The sequence below is a fragment of the Planococcus citri genome, chromosome 5 (assembly GCF_950023065.1).
Source record: "Planococcus citri chromosome 5, ihPlaCitr1.1, whole genome shotgun sequence".
Taxonomy (NCBI): Eukaryota; Metazoa; Arthropoda; class Insecta; order Hemiptera; family Pseudococcidae; genus Planococcus; species Planococcus citri.
Genome location: NC_088681.1, coordinates 6,050,307 through 6,076,558, shown reverse-complemented (window position 1 = coordinate 6,076,558; position 26,252 = coordinate 6,050,307). Strand labels below are relative to the sequence as shown.

The 26,252-nt window shown below is 35.0% G+C and overlaps 1 protein-coding gene across 6 annotated transcripts; it reads left to right on the top strand.

Annotated features, from left to right (window-relative positions):
• The first annotated feature begins 968 nt into the window (after positions 1–968).
• LOC135847866 (zinc finger protein 567-like) lies at positions 969–25,849 on the top strand. 6 transcript variants are annotated; one of them, XM_065367601.1, is made up of 11 exons: positions 969–1,453; positions 1,542–1,643; positions 1,733–2,007; positions 2,086–2,340; positions 2,467–2,601; positions 2,856–2,987; positions 8,375–8,512; positions 8,598–8,723; positions 8,957–9,186; positions 13,903–14,032; positions 14,131–14,297. In XM_065367601.1, exons 1-11 carry the CDS (start codon positions 1,311–1,313, stop codon positions 14,145–14,147), a joined length of 1,683 nt encoding a protein of 560 aa, XP_065223673.1. In that variant the 5' UTR covers positions 969–1,310; the 3' UTR covers positions 14,148–14,297. The 6 variants fall into 6 exon arrangements, with proteins under 6 accessions (XP_065223673.1, XP_065223670.1, XP_065223669.1 ...); XM_065367598.1 differs by lacking the exons at positions 13,903–14,032; positions 14,131–14,297 and adding an exon at positions 25,223–25,849; XM_065367597.1 differs by lacking the exons at positions 13,903–14,032; positions 14,131–14,297 and adding an exon at positions 19,988–20,766 and having other exon boundaries at positions 8,601–8,723.
• Positions 25,850–26,252: the final 403 nt, after the last annotated feature.

The following is a 26,252-nucleotide window of genomic DNA, read 5'->3' as shown; positions in this document are numbered from 1 at the left end:
GTGTTGAAAGTTCTTGTGTTGTTCTCGATCACCCTCGAAAGCATGGCGGCATCGAAAAATACGATTCCAATTGATACGGTGAGTGAAATTGTTCGAGCGGCTAGCAGCGCTGTGCTATTGCCCAACATTCCACACTTTACCGGCGAAGTATCATCGACGGAAGCGAAACAGTGGCTGAACAGCATCGAAAACCAAGCAACCATTGCCGGGTGGAACAATATACAGAAATTAGAAGCAGCGAAGCGTTTATTGCTAAAAGCGGCCAAAACCTGGTATCTCCTGTCCGCAGACGATATCAAAACGTGGTATGACTTTCGACAGCAATTTTCCGAGACGTTTATCGGAAGCGAAACCAACGTAGTCGACAAGTGGGAGCGTTTTTCCCTCCGAGCCCAAAACGAAAACGAGTCACCGATCGAATACATCTTCGATAAGCTGCGGTTAGCTAAAGATGTCGGCGCATCAGTGACAGATTCGAAAAATGCGGTATGTTCTGGTTTTAAAAACGAGGAAATGGCCAACTTCCTACGTGTATACGATTATTCGAAAGCGGCGGATTGGACCAGACGTCTTCGTGAGTTCCAGTCAAGCAAACCATCGTTAAATCGTCCTTCATCGCCCAGTGATTCGTCATCTGACAACGATTCGAATTCCGAGGAGAAATCGAGTGGCTGCCTTTCTAACGTTTCTGAAAGCGGTCCATTTCAACGAGGAAAATCGTGTGTCGAGGACGACACACCGGAAAGGATGGCCGATTGTGGGAAATAGTCATCGTAATTACGCGGTATTTACGTACACGCGCCTTCTCGATCTCGTGTATTCGATTCCCTGACTAGCGTTTATGTTCTCGAAGCGTTAAGATGTAATTTCAATGTTCCTTGTTAATTTTTATAATAAACGTTGTTATTTGTTGTTGACGTGCGTTAATATGTTTCCTACAATGGTTGAGTATTAAAGTTTCTTAACGTATGCGCGGCACCCTGGTTATAGAGTAGACGTTCATTGATTCACGCGCGGTGTAGATATCATACATAGCAATCGTTCAGTATTCTGAATCTTTTACTTGGTATACTCTCACCTCGACATTCCTGCTTTTCCGTAAAAACCCAGTAAGAAAACAACAAACAAACAATAATTTATTGATAATATTGATAATGAACTTCAAAGTTCACTGTTCAGTTCAGTATTTTTCATGTAACAACGTAACAAGTACTTTTTAAACCAGCAATTCGATAATTAATGGTGTAGACGTTTGTGATGAAAACATTGAAAACCCCTTAAACAATTTTATTGACGCATGTGTCAACAAAATGGATTTATCTGATAGTTTTTCTGAAGAGAAATCCGAGCAGGGCGTGCTTGGAACTTCAAGTGATCAAGTCACCTCAAACCAGTTCAAAAGTAATATCTCCTGTAAGATTAAAAATTATGCGTATCCGTCTGATCAAGAAAAGTGAGTAAACTCGTTTGAAAAACCATCGCCTTTCAACATCTTTTTCTAATTTGTTGTTGAAACAATAATATATCTTTTATTTTAATAGCAACGAACCTAACGAAATTCAAAGCAATACTGGAGAGCAATTTACAAAACATGAAGACCTATGCGTCGCATGTGGACATGTCTCAGCGTACAAATTTTTTAGGTAAGTTAACAGTAATTTGGGTTCCCATGTACAGTGCACATGTAACTATTGATTCGTCATTCTAATTAGCTTCAATTTTTAAATTCCAGTTTCCCGATTGAAGTTGATATTCGACAGCAGTGGGCGAAGTTTTGTGATATAAATTTAGATAAAATAAAACCATATTTTCGCCTTTGTGACGGACATTTTAAACCCGAAGACTACCAAATCTCGATGCAACGTGGAGTATTGATGCCGACAAGTGTTCCAACGTTACCACCAAAAGTGAAACACAACTTCACGCCTTCGATTGTGAACAGTTTTTCAACGGCATTATCAAATAAAAACACATCGCAAAATACAATCTGCAGCTCGGACTTTGAAAGTAAAATACATTATTTATTATCATACTCATCATGTTCGATAACCAGGATATAATTTGATAATTTTGGTTTTGGTTTAGGAAATACTACCACCGCCAATGCTCCTGATAAACGATTGCGCAGGAATTTTAAAGATATTACGAATAATCAGAAAACCATCCCTCCTAAGGCAGCGAAATTCACATCGAAGAAAAACTTGAAACTTGGAAAGTGTCAACTGTTAACGAAACATTTTCGATCCGAAATTTTCAGATTGAAAATACGATGTTCTAGTCTCGAAGATGCTTTTGCCAACTTTAAAAATGAAATCAAGCTTCAGGTTGATGAATGCTTCGGTTAGTACCATCGTAGTTCTTATTACTTATATTTTTCTTTAAAATGTTTCGTTATTTTCAGTAAAAAAAAATATACTTATTCGCTTATTTCTGTTTTAATTTCCTGTTCCTTTGCTTATTTTTCAGTTACCCGAGCAAATACTACCGGAAATGTTGTGAAAGGTAATCAAAACTCGACTTCATCGATTAACGCTTCCTCAGAAAATTCGAGGAACAATCTTTGTAATACGGAGGCACGAACTGATCAGCGTTCTGTAAAAGGTCAGTAGGTGATAATTCAGTATTAGTTCAGAACAATATAACATCATGTATGTACTTAGAATAAGTTTTGTTCCAAAAACTAGCAACTTATGGGGCAAGCATTCTTTTTTTTTTTTTTTTTTTTGGATAATGAAGAGAGGAAAGAGATAGCTCATTTGCTATTTGATTCAATCATTTTCAACTGACTGGCAAAATAAGGTTCAGTGAATATTTTCTAATTGGAGAAATGAACAACTTTGAACTATGTTTTTCAGATGCGCTCGTAGGATCTGCCGAACATGTTACCGAATATAGTTACTCTACAGATACGAATATGGCTTCCTTAGCTATATGGATAGACGATGCTCAGAATGTAGAAGTAAAATCAGAACCATTTACCGAAGAAGGTTAGTAATTACGTTGTTTGAGGAAAATGTGGGGGTCATCCTAAGGGACATTTTAAAGCAAAATTCCTGAAAAAGAAAAAATTCATTGAAAGAGTATGCAAAAATTTATCGCCAGCCAAAATTCCAAGTGTTTGGTGAATTTAAAAAAATCAAAAAGCCATAACAGAGGAATAAAATTAAAATTTCACCAAATTGACCTGGATAGCTGAAAAATATGGCTTATACCGCTATAGTCCAGTCATTTTAGCAAAATTTTTAGTCGAACCTCAAAAAAATTAGGGGCAAGCTGAATTTCACATTATTTGTTCAGATTGGTCTCTAAAACAACTCATCAAAAGTTGCACCCCCCTCCCAACTTGACCGCTACCCCCGCAAGAGGTCATTAACCTTTGCCGCTACAGGTTTTTCGGATGTATCGCCAAGATGAAGGGTCCGAGAGGAAAAATGTTCGAAGAAAATTGTTCTACGCCAAATTTCCTATCAGCATGACAAGTCCAGCTTTTCCCAAAATGGCGATTTCACCCTTACTGAGGAGGGGGTAAAGTTGTCAATTTTATGAAAATTGTTTTAAAAAATGAAAATCGGCAATTTAAAACGTGAACTCGATTCACGGTAGACTCAAAAATATTTTGACCAAAGTTGCACATTGCAACTTGTCTGCTACCCCCCCCCCCGCAAAAGGTCATTGACCTTTGTCAATCTACGTTTTTCGGCTATATCGCCGAAATGAAGGGTCGGAGGGAAAAAAGTGATGGAACTAAAATTATTCTACGTCAAATTTCCTATAAGCATGACCAGTTCAGTTGAAATATATTTTTCGATTTTTGGTGAATTTTTGAAAATCAAGTTTAGACCAAAAATGAGAAAAAAAATCAAAATTTTACCAAATTGAGCTGTAAAGCTGAAATTTGGTACAAACCTTATTTTCGACTAGCCAAATCGATTGGAAACAATTTCAAACCGTTTTGAGCAGTCCTGGAGCCTCCAGAACATTTTTGAAAATTGAAATTTCCACAAAATTTCCACAAATGAAGTTAGAATGCGGAAATTCACGCTGCAATCCAATTTAAACACGCTATTAAGTCAACTGCTGGTGGGTTTGAGTTATTTTGTGGCCACCAGCGACTTTTTGAAAATGATTGGAGCCTCCAGTAGATTTTAAACCAGTTAGAAAACTAAAATGTATTCTGTAAACTAATTTCAATACGCTAGGGAGTCGACTGTAAGTACATTTCAAGTCGTTTCGGAGCATCCAGCGACTTTTTAGAAATTACTGGAACCTCCACAGGGTGTCTACAGCACGAAAAAAGCACGAAATCTGAAAATGACCCAAAAAAGTACGAAAAAACGTCAAAAATGTACGAAATTTACGAAATTTGTACGAAATTTTGAAAGGATTCCATTGTTAATTTGCCGACAAAATCACCAATATATCCTCAAAATTCTTATTTTTTCAAAAAAATTTTCCCTCGCTTCGCTCGGGCTAAATTATTGTTTTCTATTTCTCAAATTATTCATAATTATGTTTGGAAAGTAGGTAGGTCTAGGTACATAGTTAGTTTTTAACAAACTTTTTAAAATGTCATTGGTGGAAAAACTGGCTTTTTCACATCAAAATTACTACTGTTTTGCTTCTTGAAACTACAAATTTAGAAAAGCTTTTCCCCTCGCTTCGCTCGGGCCAATTTGGTGCCTTTTCCCCGCAACCAATTACAAAAAACCATTGATAAAATTTTAAAAAATTGAGATGAAAAAAGAATTTCTTACATTAAAATTGATATTGTTATAGTACTTTTCGAACTACAATTTTCTAAAGCTTTTGCCCTCGCTTCGCTTGGGATTCTTTTCTTTTTAAAAATTGAAATTCTTGAAAAAAATATATCAACTTAGTATTTAATTTTTATACCTAGTTTCAAAGTGAAAAAATAAAATTCTCGCATACTTCTCGAAATACATTTTTTCAATAGTTTTCACTTTCACTGGCGCCTGTTCTCTGAATTTAAAAAAAAATCAAAATTCACATCCTAGAAAAATCTTTCCAATTCGAAAATTTTAAAAAGCATTGTTTTTTTATAGCTCTTTCAAAATACGAATTTTCCAAAGTTTTTGCCCTCGCTTCGCTTGGGCCTTTACTTTTTTTTTCAAAGTCTCGTTTTCAAGTTTTTTGAAATCAAATTTTCAAAAACATTCGCCCTTGCTTCGTTCGGGCAAATTTTTTTCTTCTTTTAAAATTGGAAAAAAATCACATTTGAGCCCCCAAAAATTGAAAACAGAAAGTGAAAATTTTTGTAAGTCTTATGATTATGACATCAATCAGCAAAATGGGTATTTTTTTCCTATTTCTGTTGACCAATTTTCAATCAAACCCTCCCCCCTCTCAAAAGACCTCTATGGGCGAATTATATTCGTTCCGGTCTCGCATTGGCTCTTGATGGCCCAGACCACACTGCTCAGCACGTTCAAATTTTGATTTTTGTGGCCGAAATGACATGGTACACCCCCTCCCCTCCATGTAAATTCAAAGTATGATTATTAAAAATATATTGTACGAAAAAAATACGAAAAAGGTACGAAATTTTGTTTTTTGGATTTAGTAGACACCCTGCTCCAGTAAATTTTTGAAACATTTATAGAGTGAATTTTTGCTTTCCAACCGCCTTTAATGAAATTTTAAGTTTCTAAAATCTGTTGGAGGCTCTATTAATTTTCAAATGGTCGCTTGAGGCTCCAAAATGACTTGAACCAACTTGCAGTCGACTTGATAGCATATTGAAATTGGAGTACACAGTCAATTTTGGATTTCCAACTCTGTTCAGTAAATTTTTATGGAAATTTCGAGCACTGAAATATCTGCTGGGGGCTCCGAAACGACTTGAAATGTACTTACAGTCGACTCCCTAACGTATTGAAATTAGTTTACAGAATACATTTTAGTTTTCTAACTGGTTTTAATAAAATTTTATGGAAATTTCAAGTTTCAAAAATCTACTGGAGGCTCCAATAATTTTCAAAAAGTCGCTGGTGGCCACAAAATGACTCAAACCCACCAGCAGTTGACTTAATAGCGTGTTTAAATTGGATTGCAGCGTGAATTTCCGCATTCTAACTTCATTTGATGAAATTTTGTGGAAATTTCAAGTTTCAAAAATGTTCTGGAGGCTCCAGAACTGCTCAAAACGGTTTGAAATTGTTTCCAATCGATTTGGTTAGTCGAAAATAAGGTTTGTACCAAATTTCAGCTTTACTGCTCAATTTGGTAAAATTTTGATTTTTTTTCTCATTTTTGGCCTAAACTTGATTTTCAAAAATTCACCAAAAATCGAAAAATATATATTTTCAACTGAACTGGTCATGCTTATAGGAAATTTGACGTAGAATAATTTTAGTTCAATCACTTTTTTCCCTCCGACCCTTCATTTCGGCGATATAGCCGAAAAACGTAGATTGGCAAAGGTCAATGACCTTTTGCGGGGGGTAGCAGACAAGTTGCAGTGTGCAACTTTGGTCAAAATATTTTTGAGTCTACCGTGAATCGAGTTCACGTTTTAAATTACCGATTTTCATTTTTTAAAACGATTTTCATAAAATTGACAACTTTACCCCCTCCTCAGTAAAGGTGAAATCGCCATTTTGGGAAAAGCTGGACTTGTCATGCTGATAGAAAATTTGGCGTAGAACAATTTTCTTCGAACATTTTTCCTCTCGGACCCTTCATTTTGGCGATACAGCTGAAAAACCTGTATCGGCAAAGGTTAATGACTTCTTGCGGGGTTAGCGGTGAAGTTGGGGGGTGCAACTTTTGATGAGTTGTTTTAGAGACCAATCTGAACAAATAATGTGAAATTCAGCGTGCCCCTAATTTTTTTGAGGTTCGACTAAAAATTTTGCTAAAATGACTGGACTACTATTTTCGATCTACCGAATTCGATTGAAAACGACTTCAAACCATTTTGAGCAGTTCTGGAGCCTCCAGCGGATTTTTGAAACTTGAAATTTCTACAAAATTTCATCACAAGCGGTTGGAAAAGTGGATTTCGCATAGTTTTGGAGCCTCCATCGATTTTTTGGAAATTACTGGAGCCTTCGTGAAATTTTTCAATGCTAGGAATTTACATAAAATATTATTGAACATAGCTGAAAATCCAAAATTCACTCTGCACTTCAATTTCAACATGCTATTGAGTCAACTGCAGGTGGGTTCAAGTCATTTTGGAGCTTCCAGTGACTTTTTGAAAATTCTTGAAGCTTCCAGCATGATCTTTGATACTTGGAATTTCCACAAAATCTCATCAAATGAAATTGGATACCCAAAATTCACTCTGCACTTCAATTTCAACACGTTATTCAGTCGACTGCTGGTGAGTTTGAGTTGTTTTGGAGCTTCCAGCGACTTTTCGGGAACTACTGGAGCCTCCAGTAGATTTTTGAAACTTGAAATTTCCATAAAATTTCATCAATAATGGAGTTAGAAATCCAGAATTAACTCTGCTCATTTTTTGAAGAACTAAAAGCCTTTAAAGAGCCGTTGGAGCCTCCAAAACGGATTAAAACTGCAAATTTTTTGGAAATTTCGAAAATTTAAAAACCTGTTGGAGGCTTTAGTAGTTTCCAAAAGGTCACTGGATACTAGTACAACACGGCTCGAAATCTACCAGAAACCGACTTCATAGCGTATTAAAATTAGTTTACATAATGAGTTCCGGCTTTCAACTGCATTTGAAGAAATTTTGTGGAAATTCAAAACTTTAAAAAACTGCTGGTAGCTCCAAGAATTTTTAAAAAATCGCCGGAGTCACTAAAATGACTTAAACTCACTAGCAGTTGACTTAATAGCGTGTTTAAGTTGGAATTCATCGTGAATTTTAGATTTCAAATTTCATTTAATGGCATTTTGTTGAAATTTCAAATTTCAGAAATTTGCTGTTGGCTGCAAAACTGCTCAAAACGGTTTGAAACCGTTTACAATCGATTTGGAACCTCGAAAATAGAGCTAATCCCAAATTACAGCTCTCTAGGTCAATTTGGCAAAATTTTGATTTTTTTTGCCTCATGTTTGGTTTGAATTTGATTTTCAAAAATTCATCAAAAATCGAAAAATGCGCTTCAGTTATTGAAATTATTTTGGCTGGTGGTTTCTGCCGAGTCCTGCATATTGGAAAGCAAAATCCGTGATTTTAGTATACTTTTCAATCAAATTGGTCGTAGTTCTGTTGATAAGGCCAACTCCTTTTTTTGACAAGTAGGTATGCTTTAAAATGTTCCTTAGGATGAGAGAAAAGTTGTCCCAGGGGACCGGAAGGCGGGAAGAGCAAATACCGTACTATAAGAGAATACATAATTATAAAACAATGCTGTGTTTATAAATGTCAGTACTTGTGGATTTTCAGTTAAGCTCGAATTCGATGAACCTGTCGAATGGGTTGCCGAAGATAATCACTCTGTAAATTCGACAATTTCTCCCCCAGAAATATCTACCGACGGTCTTCATATTGCGGTGGCAAATCTTGAACAATTTTCAAACGAACGTGAGTAAAAAAATTTCATTTAGAATTATTATCATCTCACGAGAAGAAACACACTTTTGGGCTTATACGAGTATTTTTTTTTCAGTAGCGAACGCAGAAACTTGGAATGTAACTGAAAGTAATCGCTGCCCTTTGACTACGTTTTCTTTAGAAAATTCGAATAGCAGACGTTGCAGTACAGAGGATCCACCTGCGCAACATTTCGAAGAAGGTGAGTGTAAAATAAGAGTACATCGCGTGATTTTTTTTTTCAATTTAATTTTTCGGTACGTTTTTTATTTTTGGAATTTGACTACTCACCTGCTGAGTATAAGAGTACGAATATTTTTAAATTGAAAGGTAAACAAAATTCTATAAAAAATAAATGATTTTTTCATTTCTCCAAAGAAGATGTACTACCATTAGTTACCTACCTCCTTTTTAATTCCAATTTTTATTTTTCAGTAACACTTCCGAAACTGGAATATTTTGACGAAGATAGTCAATCTCCAAATTCCCCCATTCCTTCCTCAGAAAAGTCGCATGAGAGTCGTTATAACGTAGAGGCACGAGCAGGATGCTCAAAAAATCAAGAAAACTCCGGCCAAGGTGGGATTGCTCGATCTGCAAAACAGAAAAAACATCTCCCAAGCGTGAAAAAGCCAACGAAAAACTCCAGCAATGTTTCAACCAAGGTTAGTATGTCAATATACTACATTAGGGTATAGATGGTGAAAAAAAAATGTAAGAGGATTTCGATAAAAACTAGTGAAGACGTGTATTCGAAGTTGAAAGTTGCTCGGATAAAAATTTAGTTCCGGAGGTGCTCCTGGAGGAAAGATCTGGATCCTAGGGACATTTCCCCAGTTTTTTTCGCTCTAGCTCCTACCAACTTCTTTTTTTGAGAAAAATGGCCCACTTACAGAAGTGTAAAGATAGCTTAGTTATGTATTATTCAAGATCTCGCGTAAATCTATAAACCATTTCCATAGAATATTCTCCAGATCACTTTTAGGGTTCTACTGAAGGATTGGAATAATGGAAAAACAAATTTCGTATTTTCGAGTGAATTCGTGTTTTGAAAATTTTTTCTTTTTAAATATTTCACATTTGTTGAACTAGAACACCGAATATCTCACTTTTCAAGCTAAGTCAATATTTCAGAACGCAGTGATGCAAATTTTTAGTCATTGTTGCTAACAAGGGAACCTCTTGAGGTGTCCGCCTCCGATTTGAATGGGACCGCGATTTTTCGAAAAAACATAGTCTAAGACCCCCAAAACCAAATTTTCAGCTGCCCAACTTCATATCTCGATATTTGGCGAACGTTTGAAAATTCAAAATTGACTGTTTTTGATGATTTATATTATTTTCAAAAAAGTACGTACATAATCAGTAAAAATGATCAAAATAAATCTTAAAACTGATATTAATTCCCCAAATCCAAATTTCGCCATTTTCAGCCATTCTGGTGCCTCCAGCACGATTTTTCAATTTCTTCAGAATTTTTAATTTGCTCCAGAAGGCGTGAATATGCAGTTGGGCAGCTAAAAATCGAGTTGTGTGTTATACTCTACCTGTTTAACGAGTTTATCCACATTTGAGACGATTCTGAAGGGGACACCTCAAGAGTTTTAATTTTTGGATATTTTTATTATGAAAAACCTGGTCGAAAAACCACTCTTGAGGTGTCCCCTCCAGAATCGGCTCAAATGTGGATAAATTCAACTCGATTTTCAGCTGCACAACTTCATATTAACGTCTTCTGGAGCAAATTAAAAATTCTGGATGAATTGAAAAATCGCGCTGGAGGCTCCAGAATGGCTGGAAATGGCGAAATTTGGATTTGGGGAATTAATATCAGTTTTAGGATTTATTTTGATGATCATGTAAGTACGTACTTTTTTGAAAATAATATAAATCATAAAAAACAGTCAATTTTGAATTTTTAAACGTTTGCCAAATATCGAGATATCGTACTTCGGGAGTAATAAGGTTACATCTCAAACAAAAAATGATTTTGACGTTTTTGCATTTTTGAGGTTTGTATGACCCCCCTCAACCAAAAATAACACTTTGAGCTGGGTACATTATCTAGATCTTGTAAAAAACGCAAATGGCCTGACTCAAAATCCCAACAACATTGCAAGTTGTTTGGAGTTATAAGGGTACATCTCAAAAAACTCCGACTTTTTTGAGCAAAGGGTATTCCCGGTTAAGATAGGTGAAATGGCCCTGTTCCCAGATTTGGAAAATCATGATGGATTATTGTTGGGTACCTCCAATAAAAATTTTCGAGCGGAATTTCCACCCCCCCCCCCCCAACACACCCCCCTTGATCAGTATAGCCAAAAAACGTGTTTTTTGCGTGAAAAATTCTGTATCCGTGAGTAATGGGGATAAAATTCTGGTACCACGTGGAATGTGTAGGGGAAGCCTGGGCCTTTCAACACGATTTTTTTCAAAAAATTTTATCATAGTGGTGGGGGTAAAATTGACAAAAGAAAACTTTGAACCGCCACAGCTCCGAATTGAAGGGTTGGGCACCATAACTGTTTTCGCCGAAATATGTCTTTTTGCATGTACTTTCTTCCTGCCAATCCATAAAATTGAAATTTTGTCTGCAAAATGCTCATATTTGCAAAAAACACTAAAAAAATACACGTTTTTCGCGTTTTTTTGCAAAATTTTGCGAAATATGCGAAAAATGCATAGAACAAAAAATGTTGAGCGTCAAATTTTACTCTAGAAAATGTGGTTCTAAAGGTTGTCAAAACACTCATCTACTGAGCTAAGCAGGCACACGCACCACGTCTTTGCAGCAAAGTCTTGAGATGAGGTATTTATACAACATGCGCTTTCTGATAATTGTCACGTTGGTCGTGTCAGAGGCGAAAAATAGCTACTGCAAACTTGTCAAAAATTCCTGCTTTTGCCAAAATTTTCATAAAATTCTTGTTTTTGTCAAATTTTACTGTTTTTGGTCATATTGTTGAAAAATACATTTTCTTCTGACATTATCAAAAAAGTTCTAATATTTTTTGAAAAATGAACAAAAAACTTGCTTTTAGCCAAAATTTTCAAAACTCCTGCTTTTTGTCAAAATTGTCAGCAAGTTTTACTTTTTTGACAGAATATTGTGGGCAAAAGCCTTTTATTCACAGGTTATGCAAAAAATTCTGTTTTGTGCCAAAATGGCCAATAAAATCTTGTTGTTAGCCAAAATAGTCTGGAAGTACAGCTTTTTCAAAAATTGTCAAAAAGTCCTAACATTTGTCAAAATTTGTCTAAAAAGTGCTGATTTTTCCACTTTTAAAATCAATCTTTGTAATTTTATATTTTTTCCTCTCGATTTCCTTTTCTATTCATTTTTTCTAGTTTTCTTAAAAATAGAAAAATACTGACTCGAAAAAAATGTGCAATTATACTTGTAAATAAAATGATACCTACCTCACATCTAAAGATGAGATACATACACAATTACACAACATCTATTTTTTCAGAAAATTTAGTTAGTATGGGTATAGGACCTTCAAATATGCTAAAAAATTAATTTTTCAAACGATTTGCCTCTCTTTATGGGTCAATTTTGGTCGACAATTTCTTCCCTCTCATTGTCAAACCAAATTTGGATCAAGTTAGTCAATTTTTTATGATTTATAATTTCCATTGGAAAATATAAATTGCATAATTCATCATTTGGTTATTTTTGGAATCACTTTTCTTCATTCACTTTCTTGAGACATTAATCTGATTTTTCTATAATCGCGTAAATTACCTCTTGATTTTGGGACAATAATCTGATTTTGAATCTATCTATGATCTAGAATGAATTTTAGATGAGTTTTTTAGTACAATTTTGGGATTTTTTTCAAAGTTTTTGAATTTTGGTAAGATTTGTTGAACATATGTGTATGGTACCTTTTGGATTTGAAAAAGATTTGGTTTAAATTTTTGAAAATTGAAATTGAAATCTAAATTTGTATCATCTGCAATTACTGATTTTGAGTTAGATTAATGAACAATTTTTGGGTAATTCGCCCATTCTGGGTAAATTTTTGTAAGTTTGACTTGTGATATTTTCATTTTGAAGGATTTTTTTCACCAAACTTAGCGGAGACGTGTTTAAATTATTAAAAAGACTTTGAGAATTGCAACTGAATCGCTCTGACCTCAATTTGAATTTTGTTTGTATTTTTTTATTCACAGAACTCATGATTACAATCCTTGCTAATTTCAGTAGATGAGTGTTTTGACAACCTTTAGAACACGTTTTCTAGAGTAAAATTTGACGCTCAACATTTTTTGTTCTATGCATTTTTCGCATATTTCGCATAATTTTGCAAAAAAACGCGAAAAACGTGTATTTTTTTAGTGTTTTTTGCAAATATGAGCATTTTGCAGACAAAATTTCAATTTTATGGATTGGCAGGAAGAAAGTACATGCAAAAAGACATATTTCGGCGAAAACAGTTATGGTGCCCAACCCTTCAATTCGGAGCTGTGGCGGTTCAAAGTTTTCTTTTGTCAATTTTACCCCCACCACTATGATAAAATTTTTTGAAAAAAATCGTGTTGAAAGGCCCAGGCTTCCCCTACACATTCCACGTAGTACCAGAATTTTATCCCCATTACTCACGGATACCGAATTTTTCACGCAAAAAACACGTTTTTTGGCTATACTGATCTTGGGGGGTGGAAATTCCGCTCGAAAATTTTTATTGGAGGTACCCAACAATAATCCGTCATGATTTTCCAGATCTGGGAACAGGGCCATTTCACCTATCTTAACCGGGAATACCCTTTCGTACATACAAAGTGTTAACAAACCGTTTTGATTGTTTTGAATGTTTGTCAGTTAGAAATAGTCACAAGGAGTGCATTTTTTATTGGTTTGTACCAAATGGAAATTTTTTTTTGAATTGATCACTTCTCAGAAAAATAAATTTGCACAAATAATGAAATTTTAGTTTTTGAAAAAAACTCAAAAACTAAGCACTCTAGATAAAAGCTAACGACATTATATCGATTGGAAATTTAATTCTCTACAACTTTGCTATCATGAAATTTCTTTTGGACGCTTCCTTTCGCCTCCACATCAATTTTAATAGAAGGTTATAACTTAAAATGTTTTCCAAACATTGAAATATTTCCTCTTTATGGTTTTATTTTTCAAAGTGTTCTCGTGCTAAATGAAGGTAGGATACCAGATCTTTAAAATGAGGTGCTATTCATTCCTCACAATTAATCAAAAGTTGATGAAAATAATGAATCAATTTCACTTTTTTGAGATGTAACCTTATTACTCCCGAGGTGCGATATCTCGATATTTGGCAAACGTTTAAAAATTCAAAATTGACTGTTTTTTATGATTTATATTATTTTCACATGGATTGACACATAATGAAAAGAAGGACAACGAATGCAGCCCTTGTGACGCACGATTCAAGCAGAATAAAAGTAAATTGGAGCACGAACGCATGCATGTGGAAGGAGCTGTTTTTGAGTGTCCTAATTGCGGAAAAAAGTTTTCCTGTAAAGGTAATCTCTTTACACACCTGAGAGTACATTCTGGTGTGAAACCGTTTTCTTGTCAAACGTGTAGCAAAAGTTTTACTCGAAAAGATTATCTCACTCAGCATCAACGGACGCATAGTGAAGCGAAATCCTTCAAATGTCGCACATGCAACCAACAATTCAAGCATGATCGCAGTAGGACAAGACATGAAAGTATCCATGTGGAAGGCTCTCGTTTTGAGTGTGCCCATTGCGGAAAGAAATTCCGCCGTAAGGACGACCTAGGCAATCACATATCATCTAGATGTACCTATTTAAATTTCAATTATTGACTAGGTAGGTACCTACTGCCTATCTAAATGTGTACAGATTCAGTGTTTTACTTTGTTACTTGATTTCAAGCTTTATTGATTTCTTAATAATTCAGTCAATTATTGACTACTTACTTTTCTAATTGTGTAAAGATTGAAATTGGTTTTTCTTTGTTTTTTTTTTATCAACGGGAAAAAAACTTGACTAGATACTTGAGCGATTTCTTGAATTCTGTTTATTCCTAGAGATTGGCGCATAAATGCCTTATTGTCACCCAACGTGTTTGTATGTAATTCAACTTACTTATGGGAAAAAATACACGATGGTAGTTTATGTTTGCTTTTTTTTCTTTTTCAAAGTGTATCGATTAATGAAATTATCAAAAACAAATCAGAGTGAATTACAGAATCTCTCAATTCGATAGTCGATTTATTTTTTTGAATTATTGCAATTTTCTGGACGGATCAGTCTAGTTCTCAAAAATGATTCGCCCAAAATGCCAATTTTGCTCAAATTTTCTGGAGTTGATGCTTTTATATTATGGGGAAAAAAATATACGATGGTGTTTTAATGTTTGGCGTTTTTTCCTTTTTCAAAGTATGTCGATTAATGAATTTCTTTCCAATATTGTACTCTCACGAAATTTTTTGAACTGGACAAGAAAGAACATGCCGCCGTAAACTGGGGTAACATTGAAGGATTTTTCAGAATTTTTCATGTTTAGAGGCATGAATGGCGGAGGTAGGGGAAATGTGTGTGGTGCTTTTGATAAAGCTATGTCAGCACTACGTTTTGGCGTTTACAGAAGTTGTCTACCTTTTTCCTGTCAGGCGCAAAAGCCAAAAGAAGTGCCCTTCAAAGTTACCCAGTGTTTGGGGTAACTTTGAAGGCCCCTTGAAATGTCTTGGTCACTTTATACGCGTCAAGCACCTACAAAATGATCCGTATTCACAATTGAATTTATGAAAGAGTGCTCCAAAAAGATAATTTGAAATTTTTCTAGTTTTCAGGCGTTTTTCACGCATTTTTGCCAATTTTACCGAATTTCATGATTTTTCAATGATTTTAGAGCTGTTTTTCAAGTTTTCACATCATTTTTAAGAAGTTTTCAAGCATTTTCATGCATTTTTGGCCAATTTTACTGAAATTTCATGATTTTTTTATAGCCTTCAAAGTTACCCCAGTTTGAATATTATTTTTTTACTCCTCAGGGAAGAACTTTGGCACTTGAACAAATGCGCTAATTTGTAGTCAGGAGGTGTACCAACACATCTATAATGTCACTTGACTCATTATTTGAAAATTCAAAATTCCAGACACCAAGCTTTTCACATCAATTAAAAGTAATTAAAACACCACTTTTTTTCATTTGCTTTTTTATTGGTGTTGGAACCAGTAGTTGAAAATGATAAAATAGGAAAAATAACTGCCAAAGTGTACTCTATCCATTCCCGGTGTCAGAATTGCTCCATTCTTCATAGTTCCACCGCCATGGAGCAAAACGTGATGAAAAACCGCACCCTTCAATGTTACCCCGCGATTTCAATGTTACCCCAGTTTACGGTGCTAAAATTCAACACCGGCCAAAATTTCAAGAGCTGAAGCGCATTTTTTGATTTTTGGTGAATTTTTGAAAATCACATTTGGGCTAAACACGAGAAAAAAATCAAAATCCTACCAAATTACTCTTGAAAGCTGAAATCTGGGATATTTCCAATTTTCGAGCTGTCAAAACGATTAGAAATAAGTTCGAATCGTTTCAAGCAGTTCTTGAGCCTGCAGCAGCCTTCAAAGTTCTTCAAAATGGCCAGAAATGGAAAATTTCAGTTGCAAATTGCTCCGGTTGTACGTCGTATAGAATTTTGATTTTTTTTTTCTTCAAATTGTAGTACTTTGAGAGGGGTAATCGACGAGTGATGTCAAAATCAGTGATGCCATTTTCAAAATCCTCGAAAAATTTATTTTAAAACTTTTTAATTTAAATATAACCACGATGTTCGCGAGTAAAAATTCTGAAAAAATTCTCAGTTTTATCTAGTCCTTTTTATGTAGAATATCACATAAAAAAGTTGGACTGGCATTTTTTTTTCATTTTCGAGAAAAAAAATTACAAATTTGGCATTTACCTATTGCAAAAATACCATTAGAATGTTATGTAGCTACGAAAGGGCCAATTGCGCCATCGTACAATTTATTTTTTGATGTAGTAAATATTTTTTCGAGTGTGTGGGAATTGTTTTTTCCTCGTAAAAATGCGATATTTCATGGTCTACAGGGAGCACCGAAATATCGAGTATACCAATTACATTTTTTTTTTTTTTTTGCTTGAAAATACATGTTGGAAATGTAAAAAAGATGCATACGATTGGTGAATTGTTATCATCCCAATCTACCAAACAACCCCATGTGCTTTCGTTATTTATATTTTTATTAAATGTGATCAACTGAACTATTAAGGTATAACCAGCCCTAATATGGGAACCTTTTTGTAGAACCTGTATTACTCCGAAGTCCGAACCTATTGCATATTTTTTAATTCTGTTTCCACTAAAACGTACTCAATACTCCAATCTACAACCCCCTTGTGTTGATTTAAAAAAAAAAATTATACGATTTTTTTCAATAAAAAAAATTGCAATTTTGACAATAAAAAAAGCGGTCCTATAATGAGACCCTATGTTTTTTTTTTTTAATTTAGGAAAAAAATGGAAATAGGATGGGAAAACATTATATTTTGGTTAATAAACAATACAAATCGTTTTTATAGTATATATGTATATGCCATTTTTATCAGTTTTGGTGCGCATTGAGCACATAAAGTCTAAATCTTCAGCTGTAGGTAGTTTAGGTACATAGTTCACAGGCCTATTATTCAAATTTCATCCAATTTTAATATTTTGAAATGATTTTATTGCGTTTTGAAGTGTTTTATGGCCATTTTCAACCTGTTCCAGAAAAGCTCAATGTAATTTGTACTATATGAGACATGGTTAATGAAATTCAAACATAACTTATTTGCGACCACCGAAGAAGCAATCAAATGGCCCCTCAAATATCACCAGATAGCAGCTCACCAACTGCTCTGGTCGATAAACGTATTTCAAACATTTCGCGATGAATTTTCTCAAACTGACAGGGTCGACTGGAATTGGTTTTAGTTTCCTGAGATCATTTCTTCAGGCCCTATTCTTCAACTTTTGCGCGTATGTGGTTCTTGTCCATGTGGCCCCATCGTTTGTGATAAAGCTGTACAATTTTGCTGTTTTCAACAGCATTCACCTGCAGTTCTGGCAAAATGGTCTCGAACGATGCTTTAAAAAGAGAACCACTTTTCGGTCTCAAACTGGTGAACATAACACAATTATCTGCCTCCAATTTGCAGAACATTGGATTTGAATGAAATTTGCTCTCTGGCTTTTTATCATGAGCCACGACGACTGAGAACAAATTCTTCTGAATACTCGGAATGTGCCATACCACAGTCAAATCAAACATAACAAGTTGGCCATTTACAAAGCTAGCTACTTCCATCCATCCATGACCAACTGCTGTGACACAACTGCCAGCAGATTTGATGTATTGGTTCTTTGGAAGTGGCTCATATGTTTGAAACCATTCTCGATTCGACATAATATGCTTTGTTGCACCATTATCAATCCACCAAGATTGAGGTTGAGTTTTGGCAAACAACCAGAAGTATCATTAGCGCGAGCAGAAAAGGGTGGTTTACCGTTGTTGATCCACTGTGAGCACTTTTTGAGCCGGTGCCCTTTCCAGGAACAGTATTTATACACTTGGTCATTTATTTGATGATTTTGAACGGATTGATCACCAGATGTTTTCGCAACAAATTTTGAACCACTCTTCTGACCAGTTTTAGCAAACATAGCTTCTGATGATGATGACGTTGAACTATGTACTGGTGAGACGTTGCGCTCGTGCATGATAAGCAAATCTGACAGATCACTTGGTGACTTATCAGCTTGAGCTTTGAGAAGAAGGTAGCTCGATTTAAATGATTCAAAACAACTCGGAAGAATGTATAAAACTTTTGAAATGAATAGTATTTCCAACAGCTTATGGACTGTCTCAATTTTGCAATTTTCCAGACTAGCTCGAAAGTCACGATGTTGATTTTTGATTCGCGCAACAACAGAGGGTGTGTCTTTGTAATCATTCCACTCCATACTGAAGAAATTCAGGCATTTGCGGAATATTTGATCTTCTGCCTTATCATCGAATTCCTTTGTGAGCACTGCCCATGCTTCATGCGTGGAGAGCCTACCAACGATGCGACTGTGTAGCTCTTGAGAAATGGTTTGTGAAATAATTATCTTCACTTAGTGTGAAGATTTTTGCCATGTTGCAATCAACTTACGTTTTTTGGTGCTGTCTTATGCTTTATCTGTCGATTTTGGTTCTTCCGGGCAGGTTGATTTACCCTTGACAATGGCCATGGCATTAAACAAGGCGAGTGCATCAAGCACTTTATCTTTCCATGATAGCCAATTACTGGAACCGAGAAAGGCTTGATACCCTTGATATAATCCATGATAACAATTAGGTGAATATGTATATCAACAGCTCACAACTGTGATCCACAATCAGTATGTCGAATGATAAAGGTGATTAGATATCAATAGCTAGCTACTGCGATCTAATTTTTGAATTATATAACCGCACGTGAACCTTTGAAAAGGAATTCAGATAAAGTTATGAATGAAATACATCTCGATTAGCATTTTTATCTCAAATAGGCAATAGTGTAACGTGTCTGGTACCCTTAACCCAATGAAATTTGAACATAACCTGATGAAATACCATTATAATACAATGCACAATTCAAAATAAAAACGGATATGGGTATTTAACATACCTATTTACAAACAAACAAATATGTACAGAAAAATAAATGGGATAGAAAATCGCCATAATGCGAACGTTAGCGTGAAAACGGTAATATTAATTGAGTAGAATTTCGGATATTCGAATAGAAAAATCTAAAAGTCACGATTGATGTTTGTTGACTTTACAAATACAATGTATCAGGATAATATGAAGAATTACCAGTAAAAACGCCATAATAAATAATAACTGATAATGACACAATTTTACATTATTTTTAACAGGGGTCTCATATTGTCCAACTTGTGGGGTCTCATATTAGGAAATCGGTGTTTTTTTTTTTGATTTCCTCTAAATCCATAAAATTATAAAATAAATCACCAAACATGCCAGAATCATAAAATATAACATCTTGACTGCACATTTATGTAAAGATATTAAAATTACCTTGCCTAGTTCAGAATATAATGCGTCCCAAATACACCTCTAAAAATATTTCACAAGTTAAAAAACATGTTATTGGCAATGCAATGAAAACACTTCACAGAAACTCGCCAGTTGAAAGGTGCAGCTTAGTTATTGACAAATATCAGCCAATCATGCAATCAACGGTACAGTGCGCTAATAAACAGCTGAGATATTGAAGGGTCTCATAATAGGGCAGTTTACTTTAAACATAAAACATTTTGGCGGGTAAGGGGAACTCCCTGTATATGCTGGATTTTGGTATTTATAGGGCATAACTATAGTTGGTAACATAATTATTCGAAAAAAAAAAAAAAAAGGAAACGTCGTTTGTAATATGATATTGTTTTCCTGTAGGTAGAGGAACAGATGCAGGATTCATTCACTTACTGCTGCTATATTTGTGATACAAAATTTTCCTGTAAACGTGATTGGGCAAGACATCAGCAAGAACATTTGATGCCGTTTCACTGCCAAGTCTGTGATAAACAGTTCGCCTATAAAAGCGATTGTATTAGACATGGATTGACACATAGTGAAAAGAAACGCTACAAATGCCGCTTTTGTGACGCACGATTCAAGCACAATCACCATAAATTGAGGCACGAAAGTTCGCATGTGGGAGCTGGTTTTGAGTGCACTGAATGCGGGAAAAAGTTATCACATAAACACTCGCTCATTGAACACCTGAGAGTACATTCCGGTGAGAAACCTTTTTCTTGCCATTTGTGTAGCAAAAGTTTTGCTCATGAAAGCGCTCTTACTCGGCATCAACAGACGCATAGTAGAGAGAAATCCTTTAAATGCCGCATATGCAACCAAGAATTCAAGCAAAAACGATATAGGGCATTGCACGAACGCGTCCATGTGGAGGGCGCTCGTTTTGAGTGTGCCCAGTGCGGCAAGAAATACCGCCGGAAGCGCGACCTAGCCAAGCACATATCATCTAAATGTACTTGAATTTCAATAATTAAATACCTATCTAAATGTGTACAGACTCAAATTTGTTTTTTCTTTGTTTTGTTTTTTTTTCAACGTGAAAAAAGCTTGACTTGAGTTATAACTTTACTGATTTCTTAAATTCAGTCTTGTACTTAAATTTATATGTGAAAAAATACATAATGGTATTTTTTATATTTGGTGTTTTTTTCTTCATTTTTAAAAGTCTATCGATTAACGAAGTTTTGAAAATCTATGATCACAGTGGATTACCGAAACTCTCGATCAATTCGATAGTCGATCTATTTTTTTTTAATGTTTGCGATTTGCTGGACAAATGACTTCGTGCAAAATGCCAATTTTACCCAATTTTGTATGAATTTCGGATTTACAACTTCATTTGGTGCGAGGTTGTGAAAATAATTACGAGTCTCAAAAATCTGCTGGAGACTTTAAATGTGCCGAAAATTGTTTGATACAATTTCAAATCGATTTGGCAGGTCGAAAATGGAGCATATCCTACCTAAATTTCAGCTTACTAGGTTTGTCAGTTTATATTGATTTTTTTCTCATTTTTAGCCCAAATTTGATTTTCACAAATTCACCAGAAAACAAAAAATACGCTATTTTGCGCTTGAAATTTCGGCTGGTGATGAATTTTTGCATAACCTTTGGTCCAGTTCAGAAAATTTCATGCGAGTCCTATGTTGGAAAGCTAAATTTGCGACTTCGGCTGACCTGTCAATCAAAGTGGCCGTCATTTTGTTGGTGAGGCCAACTTAATTTTTGGCAAGTTTGCTTTAAAATGTTGCTTAAGATGTCCCCTTTAAGAAAAAAGTTGTATGTACCAGAGGATAAGAGAGTAAGGGAGGAGGATGCATCTATTCCTATTGCCATATGACGAACTATACATAAGTGATCTGGATTATAGTGAGGCTAGGTTAGATCGATGCAAAATCTCAAATGCTACATACTACATACATTTGGGAACTGGGCAATTTTTCTTAACCCTTAAAGGCCTGGACAAAACTGTGAGTTATTCAAAAAAATACTTTCAATTTATTAATAGGACTGACATGAATATCACTTTAATGTGTTGTATGCCCCCCTCCCCCTCAAAACCATTTCATAAATGAGGAGTCGATTTTTTCATTTTTTTGTAAATTATGAAAAAGTAAAATACTCAATTGGCCCGAATTTGAGGTAATCATATATAATCGCATTCCACACACCTGATTATTGAAAGCAAATCCTTGCTGAGTCCTGTTCCATTTCTAGTGGGCCACAAATATGAAAAAGTTAAGGTAACATATGGGCCAATGTCCTCCATTTTTAATTTTATGAATTTGTTAATATGTTTCACAAAATATAATCACAAGAAGTATATGCAGTGGGGTACAGAGTGATTTTTTCAATTTTTGATTAAGTGGTTTCGTAAAAGTGGCTAAAACATGAGACATGAGCACATCAAGTACCGCATATGGGAATACACTTTACTTGAAGTAAAAAGTACGACAATTATAAAATGTATATATAAGCATGCCTCAGCTTTTTCAGGACTTTTTACTTTTAGTTGCATAAATACATATCTAAAGCTCATCAGAATAAATCTCACACATCATTTGTAATTTGGGTGAAGTGAAATTTTTGTACGATGACACAGGTTACTCGACTGGAATCACGATTGGTTACGAAAAATAATGACTATATATACAAAAATGCCTGAGCTTTTTCAGAACTTTCAGCTGTCAGCTTCTCATATCTCTAAAGCACAAATGATTAAATTTCACACTTCATTCGTAATTAATTTGGATAGCGTGTAATTTTGGTATAATGATGCCAATTACTCGATGAAGACATCGGGCCAATTGTAAATTGTAAGGGAATCATGATTTGTTACGAAAAAATAATAACTGTATATACAAGAATGCCTGAGTTTTTTCAGAACTTTGAGCTGTCAGCTACTCATACCTCTAAAGCACATCTGTATAAATTTCACATTTCATTCGCAATTAATTTGGATAGTGAAATTTCTGTATAATGATGCAGCTTCCTCCACTACAAGATTTGGCACAACATAAAGGAATCATGATTAGTTACGATAATATTATAAACTACTTATAAATACAAGAATGCTTCAGCTTTTTCAGAACTTTGAGCTGCCAGCTACTCTCACCTCTAAAGCACATCTGTATAAATTTCACACATCATTGGTAATTAATTTGGATAGTGAAATTTTTGTATGATGATGCAGCTTCTTCTTCTACAAGATTGGGCACAACATTCTCATATAAAAATTTCACTATTCAAATTAATTACGAATGATGTGTGAGATTTATTCTGATGAGCTTTAGATATTTGTGCAACTAAAAGTAAAAAGTCCTGAAAAAGCCGAGGCATGCTTATATATACATTTTATAATTGTCGTACTTTTTACTTCAAGTAAAGTGTATTCCCATTATGCGGTACTTGATGTGCTCATGTCTCATGTTTTAGCCACTTTTACAAAACCAAATTAATCAAAAATTGAAAAAATCACTCTGTACCCCACTGCATATACCCCTTGTGATTATATTTTGTGAAAGCATATTAACAAATTCATAAAATTAATAATGGAGGACATTGGCCCGTATTTTACCTCAACTTTTTCATATTTATGGCCCACTAGAAATGGAACAGGACTCAGCAAGGATTTGCTTTCAATAATCAGGTGTGTGGAATGCGATTAAGTATATAATGGTATTTTATCCTACTAGTAAAATAAAGTGATTTTTGACGATTTTTGAGGTTTATTTCCCAAGCAAAGCGAGGGAAGTAAGTAATTAAAAATCGTCGAAAATCACTTTATTTCACTAGTTGAATAACATATTTTATCTAAACGTGGGAAGAAAACGCGCATTTGATCACTCGAGCGAACAGCGAGAGTGAATAAAGTAGCGTTTTATTCTACTAGTAGGATAAATAAGTTTCACCACATTTTGACGCAATGGTGATTTTTACATTTCATGACCTGGAACTTGTTCTAACTGATCAAATAAGATCAAACTTGAGGAATCGGGTTCTTTCAGGACCTAAAATTGACCCCCGAAGTTTCAAGGGTCAAAGTTGAAAATTACAGAAAGGTCATTTTTTTGGAGGGGCATAATATGGCCCCAAATGAACGAAAAGGGTCCAAAATCACACCATTGGTCAGTACTTCTATTGTGATCAACATATCCAAATTTCAGCTTCCTAAGTCATCCCCACCCCGTTTTAGTTGGGAAAAACCACATTTTACCCCTATTTTTGACCCCCTCGCCCCTAAAATTGACCTGGGTGTTCCAAATTTGCAGCATACAATGAGAGGGTGCCTCTTGAGTGCTTTTTGCAGGATTCAACCTTCCAAACCCATTTGACCCCTCTCCAGGGTCAAAAAAGTGGGTTTTTGTGTGTTTTTTGAGGTTTAGCCAAACCTACAGCCCCTCCAAATTGACCTAGAGGGTCCAAATTTTCACAGTGCATTGGGAGGATGTACCCGAAGTGCATTTTGCGGGTTTCAACATTCCAACCCCATTTGATCCCTCTCCAGTGCCAAAAAAGTGGATTTTTTCATCCATTTTACATGTTTTTTGAACATTTTGACGTTTAGCCAAACCTACAGCCCCACCAAATTGACCTAGAGGGTCCGAATTTTCACAGTACAGTGGGAAGAGGTACCCGAAGTGCCTTTTATAGGTTTCAACCTTCCAATCCTATTTGACCCCTTTCCAGGGTCAAATGTGTTTTTTTGACGTTTAGGAAAGCCGATGAATATGATGTTTTGAAACGTAAAAATATGTTTATTTGAAATTCTTTAGGTGGTCCATATTGGGCGTCCAAAATTTTGAACTGTCATTTTGACACTCATCATTCAAAAATTTTAAAAATAATTCAAAATTAACCGGCACTGCTTATGTACAATACGTTTTTTTTTGTTCATTTCTACAAAATAAATACCTATGACGTTTTGAAAAATGTGAAAGTATATTATTTATTTCAAAATTTTGTAGGTGGTCCATATTAGGCATCCACAATTTCGAACTGTCATTTTGACACTCGCCACTCAACAATAAAAAAAACCATACTTAAAGTTGACCTTCATCCCTGAAGTTTTGTACAGTGTTAGTGAAAGGATGGAACTTCATTTTAAGCCTTTGTGGAGGTTTCTACCCCTATAGTTTTCTAGTGGCCATCCTACAAAAAAAAGTATCCCATATTTGGTGCCTGTTCCCTTGATACGTAAGCAATGTAAAATCCTCTTGATTTTTTTTTCAGCGACCCACCGATATTCCATGGTCTACAAGGTGCGCAGAAATATCGAGTATACCCCAAATAAATTTTTTTGATAAAAATACAGGTTGGAAATGTGAAATAGATGCTTACGATTGGCGAAATGTTATTGTCTCAATTCACCGACCAATCAAGTGCTTTCATTATTGTTATTCACTGTGATAAACCAAAATATTGAACATGAAACTTTTTTGAGAGGGAACTTTGTATTTTTGCACACCGTCGTAATACGTTCCATTTTGGTGTTTATGGGGCGTAATTAGTTGACATGACAACACAATTATTCAAAAGAAAAAGACGTGTCATTTGTAATATGTATGATCTTTTTTTTCTTTTTTCCTGTAGGTGAAGGTACCGATGCGGCCGAGGTCTTACTGCTGCAATATTTGTGGTACGAAGTTTTCCTATAAACGTGTGTGGAAAAGACACCAGCATCAACATACGAAGCCGTTTCACTGTCAATTCTGTGACAAGCAGTTTTCTAATGAAAGCGATTTAACAGCCCATCTGACACTTAGAGAAAAGAAACAGTACAAATGCAGCATTTGTGACAGACGATTCGCGTTAAATGTAAATAAATTGAAGCACGAGCGCCTGCATGTGGAAGGAGCTCATTTCCAGTGCGCTGATTGCGGAAAAAAGTTTTTCTATAAGCATTCTCTCATTAGACACCAACAGACGCATAAAGCAATAAAACGCTACAAATGCTGCACTTGTGGCGCAAGATTCAATCTTGAACAAAATAAATTGATGCACGAACGCTTTACATGTAAAGGACCCTCGTTGTGAGTGTGGTCAATGGTCATTTTTAAATGTAGTTGAATTTCAATTATTGAGTTCCTATCCAAATGTGATCTCTTAAATTCAATTTATTCTTAGAGATTAGCGTGTAAATGCCTTACTTAAGTATTGATATGTACTCGGCTTGTGCTTAAACTAATACTATGGGAAAAAATACACAATAGTAGTTTATGTTTGGTGTTTAATTATTTTTTTTTTAATTATCAATTTAATGAAGTTATCACATTCAAGTCAGAGTGAATCACAGAATCTCCCAACTTGATAGTCAACTCGTTTCTTTGAATTTTTGCTGTCTTCTGGACAAAATACCAATTTTAACCAAATTTTCTGAACTTAACGCGTTGTTTTTGGATAATCTTTGTCTATCTGTCAACCTATCTCAACAAAAAATGAGGAAAATATAGGTACCTAGATACTAGGTAGTTACATACTAAAATTTAATTATAGCCATAAGTGATTGTAAAATGTTTCAACTTTCTAAATGACAACTGGAATGATTGCACCTACACCTCCTCCAATCTTCTGGAACAACTTTTTTCTCAAAGGTGACATTCAAAGGAACATTTTAAAGCAA